We start from the raw sequence: 14,508 nt of genomic DNA on the forward strand, positions 1-14,508 counted from the left end.
TCACATACAAATAAAATGGACACAACCAGCAACAAATGCAATCATTTATTTATTCGATTCATTAGTTTAATGATTAATTGTACATAAACACGTAGTTCAATCATTTCTTGACTGTTGACTTTCTTATACCGGGGGATGTACATGGAACGGAGTTGGCTGGAGTATATCTTGGCTTCCATTTGAATGTATTCTTCACTGCATCAATTGAATTTATCCATCTGTCAACATTTGGTGAAACAAATGGGGGTAGATCCGTGTCTTTCAGAGGGACAATGGATAATTTGGACGTATCACCATGACGGCCTACCTAGAACATAAATTTAACATTTTGGAATCGATCAAATGGATGCATATACATTATTTTCATGAAAGAAATATCATTTGGAATTATAGTTCAATGTCGAATGCAATATCGTCACAGCTGAGAGTATAGTACAAACAACTTATTAAATAGAATAAGCATGTTATGAGAAGAATTCGCGTTAACACTAGCATATATAAAATTCACGTTAACAACAGCCTTTCTTGAAATATCGATATTCTTTAAAAGATCTAAAAGACATTCTACAAACAATTCGTTTAATGAAAGAAAGGAACATTTTAGCATATATATGAGTTCTTAAATATTACTTATTACTAAGAAATGTATACAAAGGAAGTCACGTGATTCCACACCCTGATTAAACCGGGTTTATGTTTAAAAAATGTTGCTACTGGGCTTGTTTGTGTAGTTTTTCAGATAGGTATACAATGGTTTGTTGAAATCAATATATAACCGTTTTATCACATACTTAATATACGGTTTAAAACGTTTTAGCACGTATTGTTCAATCATGAAACTGTTTATATAGGTAGTTCACTTTCCATTTAATTAATAAAAAAATATTATATTTCTCTGGAATATATAAATGATTTTCTTAAGAATTAAACATTATTTTTCTGCGTTTAATTGATGTATGAAGTGTCGGGAAAATTACACCTAATTTGTATGTATAACTTAGGTGTATTTTTTTCCGACACTATATATTATTGAAACGCAGAAAAATAATGTTCATTACTTATAATTACAACTATAAAAAATAATAGATCATTTTTATTTTGCTATTATCAAAGAACCGCAATTCATCACTCGATATTTCCAAGTAGTTTGTAGCCTTCCCTCGCGTATGAATATATCATCGTCTTAGAGACATGAGACAGGTAATGGCTGTCCACTCCTCATTTTTCCCCATTTCGAAGCGGGTTAATAGCACTTTTCACGTAAAATATTTACCTAAAGATGACTTGTTTAAACTCTGAAATGTATCTTTATCCATTATCTCTCGCCTAAGACAATAGTTTTACCACTAAGCCTACTGCCCTGTTGTTTATATTCATAAATTGTCGGCATGTCAGTACTTTCACTATGCTGTTGACCTAGATCTTTACTTTCATTTTCACTTTATATTTGTAACTTCGGACAAGTCATCAAATAACATGTTCAGCAGTTCTTTTAATTTCGTGAGAAATCACAGCAGCAGCATTAGTTTCCTCACTCAATTTCGGTACAAAGAACTCAAAACTTCCAAAAGATCTTTAAAAAAGTGAAATCTGACAGATCATCCGCCATGTTTTCTCTGTGCTGCAGAAGAACTTTCAGCAATCAATTTATTGTCATTTGTAATAAAACAATAATACAAGATCAACATTTTTAAAAGGTTTATTGTTTAATTGTTGCTTTATTTTAACCCAAAATATTTTTTACACATGTTAACAACTTCCTTCTATGACGTGACGTCAAATGTTGTAAAAGGAAAGTAGCCCGGAAATGAATATTAATAAACTGATTTGCATACAGGAATGCTTTATGTAGAAATGAATGAATGTCACATGGGTTGTCTTATCCAATAGGATTAAAGCATTTACTCACACCTGCTCAAAGTTGTAATTATTTAAAATATGAATCAGTTTCTGAATTGAAACGGAATTGATTATGAACATATTTCAAAATATTGTCGTCATTTAACCTCGTGTGACGTCACCATTTAAATAAAAACACATTTTACTAAAAGTATAGTGATAATATGGTGGCACTAAATGTATATTACCTCAGGATTCATTCTAATTATAAACGGAATTCAAATGCTTTGGCATATAGTTTGGTTCAAACTATTCCGGGAATTACTTTTCTGCATTGCATGTAGCTAGGGATATGGAATTGCCTTGTAAGTGTGTGGTATTCGGCCCATCATCCGTGCGGGCATTGGCCTTGGTCCCCTCGTATGCCTATGGGCACTTTAAAAATAAAATGCAACCATATCGATAAGAACAGGAATACCGTAAGCATTACGTGAAGTTGAAATGAACAGGAACAGATGAATAAGTCAGCGACGAACAAAATGTTAATAAACGTAAGTGTTGTGTTTCGTGTAATATACTAATTTATTTAGCTCGATTATCATTGTGAAAAAGGCTACATTCTGAAATGATTGACTCCCGGTTCTGCTTTCTGTGGAAATCAAGTAATGTGTCATTTTCGAGAGGCAAAGAGAACATACCTACGACTTCATGGGCAAGGGCTGCACAGGAACCTGACATCAGCATCTTAGAAAATGTGTGGGGTACAAAAAAAGAAGAAGATAAATTTGATCAAATCAAAACAAAAACTATTGATGAAATTGAGAGAATTTGAAATGATCTACCAGTGCACTTGACAGAAAGCCTGTATGCCTCCGTTCCTTGTAGAATTCGCCGAGTGATAGTCGGTATATGCCATGTTACCAAATATTAACCAGTTTTCATAGTTTGGTAGATTTTGTTTAATCCAGTTGATCTGAAGTTTAGTGTTTCAAAACAGGTGCTTGTTTTGGCTGCCATGTTGATGACTCAATTATGGCCAGCTACTGTAGGTTTAGTTTACTATTTAGAGAGAGGCAGTTTATTTGAAAATGTTTTACTATTTTAATCATAATTTTGAACTTAATGGTCCCCAGAATACTGTTCAGACAAAGATTCAATCGAAGGATCATATTAAAAAAAACGGCCAATGATTTGATAAAACAAAGATCTTATTGGTATATCGATTATCTAAATACACGTACTAAAACGGTACAATTGGGAAAGTTAATTTGACAATATAATAAACTATATAATGAAAAACACATCACTTTTGTGTATATTTTAATAATCTGTTTTGTATGTTGTCTCCGTAGGTTTTTTCTTCGGGCAAACATTATGTCTTTGCACATGCGATAATCATATTCCTTGGTTCTTTGTGGAACCAATGCAACTGCATCATTGATTACTCTAAATTACGAGAAATTCGTAGCCTAATTGCCCACGGTACAAAGGGAGGCATAACGCGATAGTGTTTCGGGGACATCAGACGATTGACAACCATCCAGCGTGCTTAGAACATATTACAATTTTGTTAACATGCCTGGCTGAATGCATTGCGTTTAACCCACCTAATCAAAAGGTGTCGATATATGTATTGATTGAAATTCTTGAAGAATAAATCAAACACATACGCCCGAGTCTTCAATTAAATTTTAATTTCAATTCTAATGGAGTGACAGCGACTAGGAATTAGTTTGTTTAATTTCTTTTTCATGACTGAAACCGACTTAATTGATCGTTAAACCTCAGAATAGAGATCATTAAGTACGACAGCACGACGTAAAATAAATAAAACAAAACCCATTAGGTCAAGTACATCGAATTATACTTGGCGAAATATATGGTACCGATTAGCTTAGTTTAGACGATGTACTATAATAATGGTTAACGTATCTGCAAGCATCGAGTTAACCCGAACAATTAAAGCTTACTGGACATACAGTTTCAAATGGTGTTATGGTATCTAGAATGCATTTCTTAATTGTTACGGTTGCTGTTATTAGTCATATATAGCGTTGAATAAAATCAGTAATGTTGAAAACAATTACATTAATCATTGCCAATACCAGTCATATTCTTTTTTTTGTATGTAAATATAAAACATATTAGCGTAGTATTTAAGTACACTTTAATCCTTTCTTGTATGTTATCTACACTTATAATGAAGTATATTTAATGGAAATCAAACAATGCTATGTCATAATGTACGCATGTAATAAAATTTCCTTTGTGTCACATTTTACATTTGTTTTCGGAAAGAGTTCGTACGAATATGAAAAAAGCATTCATTTATGTCATGTTCAAAGTTACATTACCTTTAATGCATCTTGGCTATCAATAACACAAAGAATGATATTTTATTATTCTATTTACTATTATATTTCTAAATACAGTTATTCTGAAAACAAGATAAAACTATAAAAAACATGTCAAGAAATGAGCCAAACCGGAATGTACAATATCAATGTGCTGAACATAACATTTTGCGACAAAAGAACATACCGTTTTGCACATATACCGTTTTGCTTCATAAGAACAAATCATTTTGCACATACACTATTTTGCTAAAAAACGCTTTTCACAAAAATAAGCAGATAACAACTTTTTACAAAACACGTACTGTTTTGCACATACCGTTTTTCAAATCATTATACCGTTTTAAACAAAAGCACATGCACACTTTTTTCTGAATAAATTGCACACACTGTTACCAAAAAGCTTAAAAGTTGAAAAACAACCGGAATCACACACACCTATGTTGTATATATTAAGGGTGTTAAACTTCCGATTATTGTTCAATTAGAGTGTAAATAATGTTCACAAGTGTTAATAATATAGAAGCGGATAGGAACTACACATTGTATAAATAAACACACAACGAAACGAAATTCATGAAACTGTAGTCGAATTATTTGTCCCTTACTTTAAGAATAACAATCAAATTTTAAAATAAATATTAGTAACCACTGTAGTATTTTGTTATTTAAATACTATTTTAATTCCGTAGACATTGAGGGTTAAACAATGTCTTATAACAGGTTCACGTTTTTTAGTTATGTCATCATGACATATTTGTGTGAGGGTTTGTTTTTTTAAAGAATTGGACATTTGGGGTTTTCTGAAGTTTTCTTCTTCAGTCTTGGTTCCTTATCACCAGAGCTTCTTTCCGGTCGTTTTTCCACATCTTTTGGCTTTTGGATCGACTTCAATGTGTTTTGATTTTTCGCGAATTGCGCCTGTTTGTAAATATTATTCCAGATGTCGTACTCTGCTACAAGTTGCTTGTAGTAGGTGTTGTCTTCTGACAACTCGGCTTTAGCCTGCTCTATTTCTTGTAATTTCAATTCCAGGTTCTCAAGGCATTGTGATCCAATACTCATAAGCCCCTTAATTTCTAACTTTTCAATAGACTCTCTGGCCTTCTGTTCAGGTGGTTGTTCCCCTTTTGTAACATCTGCAAATTTCTTTGGAATCGGGACTGATCCATTTGAAAGCCGATGTAACTGACGTTCACCCTCAGCATCTGGAATAAAAAGACAGTTTGTAATTTAAACGACCGGTTTTTAAACGCTGAGATAGTATAACTGTTTAAATCTTAAGGTTTAAATCACTATTAATTAAAGGTTGAGTTATCTTTTCCTCTTAATGGCGTTCATTCTCATCATCGTATTTTTTTCAAATTCATATTTGCTTCAGGTCTATAGGTCGTACCAATTTTGTCCTTAACCATTTCGTATACGAGTTGCTCTTCTTCGAATTTTGCATCCATATATTCTTGCAAGGCAGCTCTTGTCTGTAATTATAAAATTGCCATAACGTAATAAGTTGCCGTATAATTAAATTGTATTTCGTTAAGATAATAAGAAAAGCATGAACACAAATGACACAATTTTCAAATATTATAATCGAGGAAACGTACAACACATATAATGCAAAGGAAATCATACGCTGTACAAAATATTTTGATTCCGCTTTAGATTTGATTTGTAATTTGTATCATATTATATTTACCTTTGATCCAAGATAGCGTTCTTGCTTTGTGAATTCATCAACAAGTGTATTGATGTCTTCTATGTATTCGCTGTAACCATGCGAATGAGCATACTTGTTCTCTCTGATTTTCCGTTGAATATTCATATCCAGCTTGTCTAGAGACCTTTTGCATTTGGCAAAGGAGTCTCTATCTATGATTGATTTGAATCGTTGCAAATGGTTTTCGAAACATTCCTTAAAGAATCGAAAGAAGGCGTTTGGAAATGAAATGTTTATAAAACAATTCAATCATTTGTTTATCATGCTCTCATATTCCATCGTACCATATGTGTCAGATTAAACTGACACTAGTAAAATAACAATCTTGGTGTACTATACTTTCCTATCAAATAGTCCAACCAAATGTAATCCCAACAGTTTTTATCTTCTTGATCTAATGCCTAATAATTTGTAAGGTCCCTTATACAAATGCACACTTACTGCCGCTCTTCTGTGAAATATATCTCCGTCATCTAGCACAATATGTTCCTTTAATATCTTGACAGCGACGTCCATGCAGTCAGTGTGATATTTCTCAAGCCCTTCCTCATTTGGCATGTGTTTGTTTATCCTTTTCTTCATTTCTTCTTGATAGCATTCTGTCGCTTTCTGTACTGCAAACTGGTTTTCTTCTTCTGCCATCAGTTTCATAGCAACGGTTAAACACGGTGCCGTGTTTTCCCGCACGGAATTCATGTAGCTTATTATCATCGTTCTCAGCACTAGAATATAACAAACATTGGTTAAAAAGTTTTATTATTTTATAAAATCATAGTTTGGTGCATCTTTTGTGATTTAAAATCTATTTTTAAACTAGTTTAAGAACCTTGAGGCTTATTTGTCAACTAATCATAAACAAAAGGAATATCATCTAGATTGCAGAAAGTGTAACTTTCCTTTTCTTTGCATGTGCTTTGTAATTGATGTTTTGTTTTTATTTCGGGAAAAACATATTTCAAGACATTCTGTACTTGATTTGTATTAAGAGCGAATTATTTCATTAACATATAACACTTTAATTTAGCAGAACAAGATATTTTTACCTAAAAACAGAAAAAAGATATTTAATGAAACGAGAACCTTATTCTTTCAAAAAAAAGTAATAAGTAAAATAAAAATAATTATATTTGATCGATAATTGATTTGTTATATACTTCTTCCGTTTAACGGCTTTCCTGATTTGAGTTTCTTTGGGCTACATTCACAAAGGTATTGGTGCAAGTCGTTCACCCGTTGCAAAAAGTCTTTGTTAATCTTAGAATCCGGCATTGATTCCAATTGGTCGGGCTTCATGCATGGGATGGGGATTTCAAAGCATGTCCTTTTCTTGAAATATCTTCGAATAAGTTGCCTTGGTTCGTTGTACTTCTTCACACTGTCTGATTTCTCCGTCTTGTACATTAATAGGTTTTCAAGGCGTTCCTTAGAAGATGTATCCGAAATCAGTGTAAAGTCTCGTAATACGAGAACGAAATTTGGAAAGAAGAAGTCAAGAAAACTGTCATCCTCACATTCATCTTTTGCAACCGTCACGTTATTTTGAACTACTTTAAGAAACCTGTAAACCACATATTAACAGCCAACAGTGTATTTTAACAATGTAGTTATTTATGATATTACTCTAATTAAGGCCGACTTTAACCAAGTCTTTGTTTGCATTTGCCTAAAGTACTTACAAACACCGCATGTCCTAGTTTGATGCCTTGATTAAATTGAATTTGACGGACTCATTTTGTAATCGAATCAATGTATATATATAATGATACTTAGCGATATTCAAAAATGTTTCCTACGTTTAAGCGTGAAAATCTCATTTTAACGACAACTAATGTCAATTAAAATTTACTAGCTTCTGCTCTTCCTAAAATACAATTCCTTTTGAATAAACGTAGCCCAAAGTGAAATCGAAATTTCTTACTGAAATTTGCTCATGTTTGATGCATCAAAGACGCCTTTTGTGTTGTAAACAAGAACATTGCAAATCAACGTTGCAATAAGGAATATCCAAGTGTCTTCTTGAATTTCAACCTGCAATTACATTACACAAGTTTTACGAAATGCAATGAATGCAACCTGCGTAGTAAAGAACTTGGAACGGCTGATTGCTAATTAATTGCGCCGAAGTAATATAACGATATGTGGACAATGGGCATTTACCGGAAAACATGGGCTTGTTTTCAACTTCAATCGAAACCATTCCTTCTGATGAAGTATTTAAAGATCCTCTGACAAACAAAAATGTCACATTTAGTTGTATGCACATGAGAACAATGAGAAACAATTATATGTATTGATTTTTAAGTTTTGGGCTTGAGGCTTCAGAAAACATTTGTTTTTGTAATTAATCAGGCAAACCTTTTTTGGATCATCGATTCCTTCCGTATCGAGAAAAACAATAACTTTCCCTTCTTGAGTCGGATGAGGTCTGCACATGATCCATATTCCTTGCGTCTGTGCGTTTACTGAGTGTCCAACATTAAAGCACTCTCCTGAACTAAAATAAACTTTCATCTGATCCATGAATATCAACGATATAATTAAACAAATACTATTTTTTAATATACATGTCAGATCAGTCAACAAAATCATATTTTCCTCTCATTCAGTAACATATGATCATCGCAATTGGATATCCGGTGAGCACAGTGAGCATTTAACTAATAACATTTAAGTTTCTACCACTAAGTAGTTTTTTCTTACGGCCACACTTCTGTACAAGGCGACTAAGAAGGTACGATTTTCCACTCCTCAGACATCCAGCTACAGCTATGACACATAATGGCTCCTCGATTTGGCTAAGTTCCTCAAGGGTATCATGATTGTAAGACAGTGCGTTTCCTTCACCATCATCGTTTTTGACGATAAGTGGTAATGGTCTCTCGAACAATGAGAGTTTGTACCTAGAATGACACGTTTCGTTGTAGGCACATTTTGATAAATTACGTGTTTCTATCATTGAAGGAGTAGCTTGCATAACTCGTTTAGTGTTACATTTGGATAACATTGCCGTATTAGTCGTTTTGAATTAAAATAATAAAAAGCGTCTTGATCAAAGACGATTTTGATAATTAAATCCTATCTCTTCAATGAAATATAGCTTATCTGATTATTTATCGCACCTGTAAGTATCTAATGAAAAGTTGATTTAAAGGTTTTCTCGAAAATAAACGATTCGTGTTTCATGATGAACTACTTACTTCTCTGCAAGCTTTACATTAACAGCATTGGCACTGAAATAAGAAAAGGAGGAAATCGACTTCGTAGTTTAATCAGGATATACTAGACGGTCAATTTGCAAACATGCTTCTGCCAATTTCAGAACTGCCGTGAATATGTCATCAAAAACAGTTAAAAGTATGTTGTTGTCACACTTTATTTCATTCACAGAGCTTTGATAATTAACTAAACTAGCATAATTCAATTTATTGTTTTACATTGCGTTTGTATGCATAATTCATTATGTCAAACATACCTGGCCGTTTTATTACCACGTGACTCTAGTTGGGGTATCGGTACTTTGCTTAAAGGTAAGATGAAATATTAAATTTGCAAAGTAATGAAACAATTTCATTAATCAAGCTAAAGAAGGTTTTTCATGTATAACTGGAGTTCGTTAACTGCAGAGCATTATCCACGCTTTCATTACTCGAAACTGAATGTCCATGATATTCGATTGCTTTGTTCGAAAACAAAATTAGGGGTAAGCACTTTGAATTATTTTTAAGTATAGGATGGAGAAGCTTTGAATTAAAACATGATATATCTAGTGTATGAATACATTTAACACGGTAGGATGCGCACCGGTGCTCTTAAAACAAAATGGAAATAGGAAAACCTCATTTGTGGCCAAAAAATAGGTTTTGAGTCACCACCGCATTTATTTTTTCAAACCCACGTCATTTTGTATAATCTCAACTCGATTTTCTATCCAAAAACACATGATTGAATTGTAACTAGTGCATATTTAAAAGTATCAGCATACCATTATTAAGACCTTTTCACTTCTGATCATAGATCTGTTGGCATCCAATGCATTCCTAGCTGGTCAAACCACACAATCGGCATTGTATACTTGGATACTTTGTATCACAAATAAAGAAACAAAGTTTGGTTGCAAAGGGAGTTTTTTGTGCTTTTTATAACGCTTATGCCCAAAAACGAAAACTGCTGTCGGGACAGATACTTTTGTTTAAAAGTATATTAAAAATTAGCATTGAAATGTTGACAACTCTCGTTGCACTATTGAGAATTTTTTTTTTGTCTTTACTTTTTCTTGTTTAGATGTTTAAAAGCAATTATATTTCTAGCTTTCGTGTAAACTTTGTGAAGCTTTGTGTCAATATTAGTTTATATTTCATAACTTTAATGTCGTATCTTGACCTTATGAATGTGTAAAATTGATTTTATATTAAGCACAATGAAATATGAGATAACATTTCGCGCTTCCTGTACTTATTTTACAAACCACGTTACTAAGAAACAATGAAAATGTTTTCTTGGTCTAAAGCAACGAATTTTGCTCCTTTTAATACATTTCGTATACACTCTTACTTTGATATTTAAGGCTTATGTGGAAAACTGATAACGACTCACTGATCAAATATATCGACTCACTGATCAAATATATCGTTAAATACAGCCCACCTTATGATAGTACGCAGGTTTCTCCTTTCAAAACCGCTGTTAAGGTTTGATTGATGGTCATAAAATGAGAGTTCCGTAACCAGGAAGTAAATCGAAATCCTATTTTCTAGTGGTAATTATAAAACTGCAGTTGAACTAAAATGTTCAATATATTGATGTTGTGTTTAGCTCGACTAATCAAAGAATAAGGAGGGCTTTACTACTATCCCAAGCGTTGCCGTCGGCGTCCCGTTAAAGTTTAAGGGCAAGTTGAGATTTTTAAAGTCCAATACCCTTCATTTATTTGGCTTAATACTTCTCACAGTTGTTCAGGGCCATCACATACTGAGGTTAGATAACTCAATATTATCTTATATACAAATAATATCCCCTGATTGACTATGTTACTTAGGTTAAAGTTTTAGGGCAGGTTGGGATATTTATTAATAACTTCTATACCCTTCATTCAATAGACTTAATACTTCACACAAGTGTTCGGGACCATCGCACAATGCGGTTACATAACTCCATATTATCCTTAATACAAAATATGACCCCTGATTGACTTAGGAACTTAGGTTAAAGTTTTAGGTTTAGGTTGAATATATATGCAAAAAGCTACAGAAACATGTTTGCAAATAGTTGAAACATAAACCCGGTTTTGTGGCAATGGGCAAACGCCAACGACATAGAACAAAAATACACAAACAAGAAACATAGAACAGCACACGTTGGAAGTTGAAGGTCAAGTTTGGATTTCAATAAAAAAGCTTCTTTACCCTTCATTCAATTGACTTAATAATTCGCACAATTAATGACAACCATTTTACCATAAAGTTACATAACTCTATTTAAACCCTTAATACAAATTATGGCCCTTGATTGACATTTTTTTTAAATTGTGTCATTGTTTTTGCGGGCTGGTGGGAGGGCAGCGTCAAAGTCACTTTATGTATCAAATAGTTTAGCTAGGTTTGATATATAGTGACCAAACCTGGTATATAGGAAGAGTTTATTGAGTGTTTATGGAGACCTTTCATGGAATTGCGTTTGAGGTCCCTAGGATCAAGGTCAAGGTCAAAGTTACTATTAATTGAAACATGGTTGGTTTTGAATAACTTAAGTAAGGGTCGACATATTGCGAGCAAACTTGGTATATAAAGAGTTTATAGAGACCTTTCATGAGATTGCTTTTGCAACCTGAGAGTTATCGTCATTGTTTTACATTTTAATTTATTTTTTCATTGATTTTGACGGTCACACACATCATGGATAGTGGTGAAAAATGTCTGTGTGTAAATATATGAAACGTTGTTTAAACAAATTGCTCCTTCTGCTCACATATCCCTTTGCAATGCCCCATGCATAAAAGTCCCCGGCTTTGACGATAAAGCTATCTTAGAGTTATGATAATATAAAAGCATTAATTATGTGAAAAACATGTTTGAACATATGCACATTTTTTTTTCAAGTACATGGAGATCCACTATATTCATGAACTTCAAATACTACCTAAGATAAGAGTATAAAAGTTCAAAATTGCGTGCTGTTAAGTGCAATCGAGATTGATGTGAATGAGATATGAGAAAAGCTCTGTGAGTTTCACAATTTAAATAAGTGACATTTATTTTAAATAAAATCCAAGGTTTACGTTTTTAAGTGCACCCGGATAAATCATTAGCTAGTAAACATTGCAACCACATACCGCACATCTTACTTGAAGATTATATAAGCATATTTAGCCGAAGTAATTTCATCTCCGTCTTCTTAAGCATGTTTAAAAATTACACAAGTAAAACTATAGACACTTTTTGCCAGCCCATCAGCCTACAACTTACCAAATTCCTGTTAAATAGCCTAATGATACAAGCAATGAAACACAAAACGAGATACAAAATAACGCCAAAAATATCGTTATTGGTTAATGTTGGGGAAACTGCATAAACACGGTCACTTAAAAGTTAGCTATAATCCACGGGGAATTTAGCGCGCTTGCTTTGGCTTCAATCGACAAAGAATAACGACCATAAGACCCTAAAAATAAAAAAAATAAAACAGTTCAAGGAAATATGAATGTAATTAATACTGGCTTATCAGCAGTCAAATACTTTAGCGAAATGAAAACCGTTAACATTACCCTCCTTTCTTCTCGAACATCCTTCGCTTCTCTTCAAAATCCATGATGAGTAGTTTTTACCTTAACCTTAAACAAATACATAAAAATAAAATATATAATAATATCAATATCGAAAATACATGGAACGAAACGACACTAGATGTAGCATAGTTGATAATAGTGTTCTACTATTAAAGCACAGGTTTTTAGATAATTAATCCTCTCGAATGAATAGAACGCACAATTATGCAGTCTGAACAAGCTGATAGCTGATAGGGTTTCTTATTACAAACTCAAATCAAATAGCTTATTTTACAGTCGTTTGTTTTACAGCTCGAACGTTTATCGAATGCCTTCAGCGTTCACGTAGTTTGTTTGTATGGTCAAAAACTACATGTTTATTATTGGTAAAAGACGGGCTGATTTAAATTTTGGTTTAAAGAAGCCATTGTTAGGCAGACATCTTCATAACGTGTCCTGAATACAACACAATTCTGACAGACACACACACATCGTAAGGACCATTCTTTTAAAGGCTATACGCATGCCCAAATATATCTTTTGATTGTATTAAAGTGACATTGATACTGGCATACCAAATACATATAATATTGTACAAATTGTCGTTTGAACATTACAGGCAATAATGAGCTATCAGTGTATGTCTCTTATCCGCAATCTGGAGAAATTAGATTTTGGGCTTAACGTGAACCGCCTTTTCATATGCCAATGGCAACGCGGGTCCAAAGAAAAAAAAACGTGCCTTAGAAGTTCAAGCAAAATATTGTGTTAACTCAAAACGCTTTCTTCAAAGTGCATACATTATAGCAATGTAAAAGAAATATCTTTAAAACAGCACTGGTAAAACCTTTAATTGTCAGTCAATGAAAATATAAACTTATATTATCTCCTTTAATAAAACAGTTTAACAATATTTGACAAAAAATGTGCTTACCTGGATATATATTTAAAAAACAGTTTTCAAATGTTATCTATGTTGCATGCTTGTCTCTTTCAATCAATTAAAATCGGCAATTTTCGTCAGATAACAATGTAATTATATGAAAACATCCACTTCATTCCTTATCAGTTTTCCAATAAACGGATAAAAAATCACGACTAGGTTTTACGATATAAGATAAAGATTGGGAATAAAATATTTATCGCAAATTGTCTGCAAATATAGATAGTCAAAGCACAATAATGAACGTAAGTCGTATACGATTGCGTTTATAGTTTAAATAATGTTTTTTATAATGATTTCAATAAGTACAACTAATGGGCGTTACTTAACGTGTTTGCATCTGTTCCGATAGCTGTCACATAAAATAACATCACACTATCTAAATGCATCTTCAAACAGAAGAAGTAAATAACAGCCACATGAAAAGTAGTGACTCCCTCCCTCTGCCAAAACTCTGCAAGAGCATTATCCAAAACATGATAACTGCACCTAGCCGGTTTATGCCAGCTCAATTCTTCACTATCATCTGGGTTTCGTCGTTCAGGTAGGTGTACTAAATGGGAAGGGTGTCGACACAAAACTCGATTAAATGACATTTACTGTAAATACATGAACATATTTTTATATAGTCAGAAACTGTGTTAGGAAAATATACTTATATAAAGGAAGAATCTGCCACATGACAACCGTATGAAAGCACAAACATTTATTTTGACGCAACGGTTGTCATACTTCAAAGTATTGTTGTTAAATGAAAGGATGTTATATTGAAGTGTGACGTATTACCTAGGAGTACAAAGGTCCCATCTGACGAATGTGGTGTGGCTGGCACAAGTTCTGGGCAATGTCGAATATGTATTATGCGTGTTGGAAGTCAGTTGAGCATGGCCAGATT

The 14,508-nt window shown here is 33.1% G+C and overlaps 2 protein-coding genes across 2 annotated transcripts; both read right to left on the bottom strand.

Moving 5' to 3' along the window:
- Positions 1 to 4,926: 4,926 nt before the first annotated feature.
- Positions 4,927 to 6,492, bottom strand: LOC128228148 (uncharacterized). Its single transcript, XM_052939300.1, has 4 exons — positions 6,352 to 6,492; positions 5,890 to 6,105; positions 5,590 to 5,671; positions 4,927 to 5,401 (listed from the first exon to the last, which is right to left on the bottom strand). Exons 1-4 carry the CDS (start codon positions 6,490 to 6,492, stop codon positions 4,971 to 4,973), a joined length of 870 nt encoding a protein of 289 aa, XP_052795260.1. The 3' UTR covers positions 4,927 to 4,970.
- Positions 6,493 to 7,933: 1,441 nt separating this feature from the next.
- On the bottom strand, positions 7,934 to 12,717 carry LOC128228156 (uncharacterized). The gene is made up of 5 exons (XM_052939312.1): positions 12,671 to 12,717; positions 9,383 to 9,430; positions 9,108 to 9,140; positions 8,611 to 8,810; positions 7,934 to 7,938 (listed from the first exon to the last, which is right to left on the bottom strand). Exons 1-5 carry the CDS (start codon positions 12,712 to 12,714, stop codon positions 7,934 to 7,936), a joined length of 330 nt encoding a protein of 109 aa, XP_052795272.1. The 5' UTR covers positions 12,715 to 12,717.
- Between the last annotated feature and the right edge of the window lie 1,791 nt (positions 12,718 to 14,508).

Source organism: Mya arenaria, chromosome 1 (genome assembly GCF_026914265.1).
Source record: "Mya arenaria isolate MELC-2E11 chromosome 1, ASM2691426v1".
In the NCBI taxonomy this organism is placed as follows: Eukaryota; Metazoa; Mollusca; class Bivalvia; order Myida; family Myidae; genus Mya; species Mya arenaria.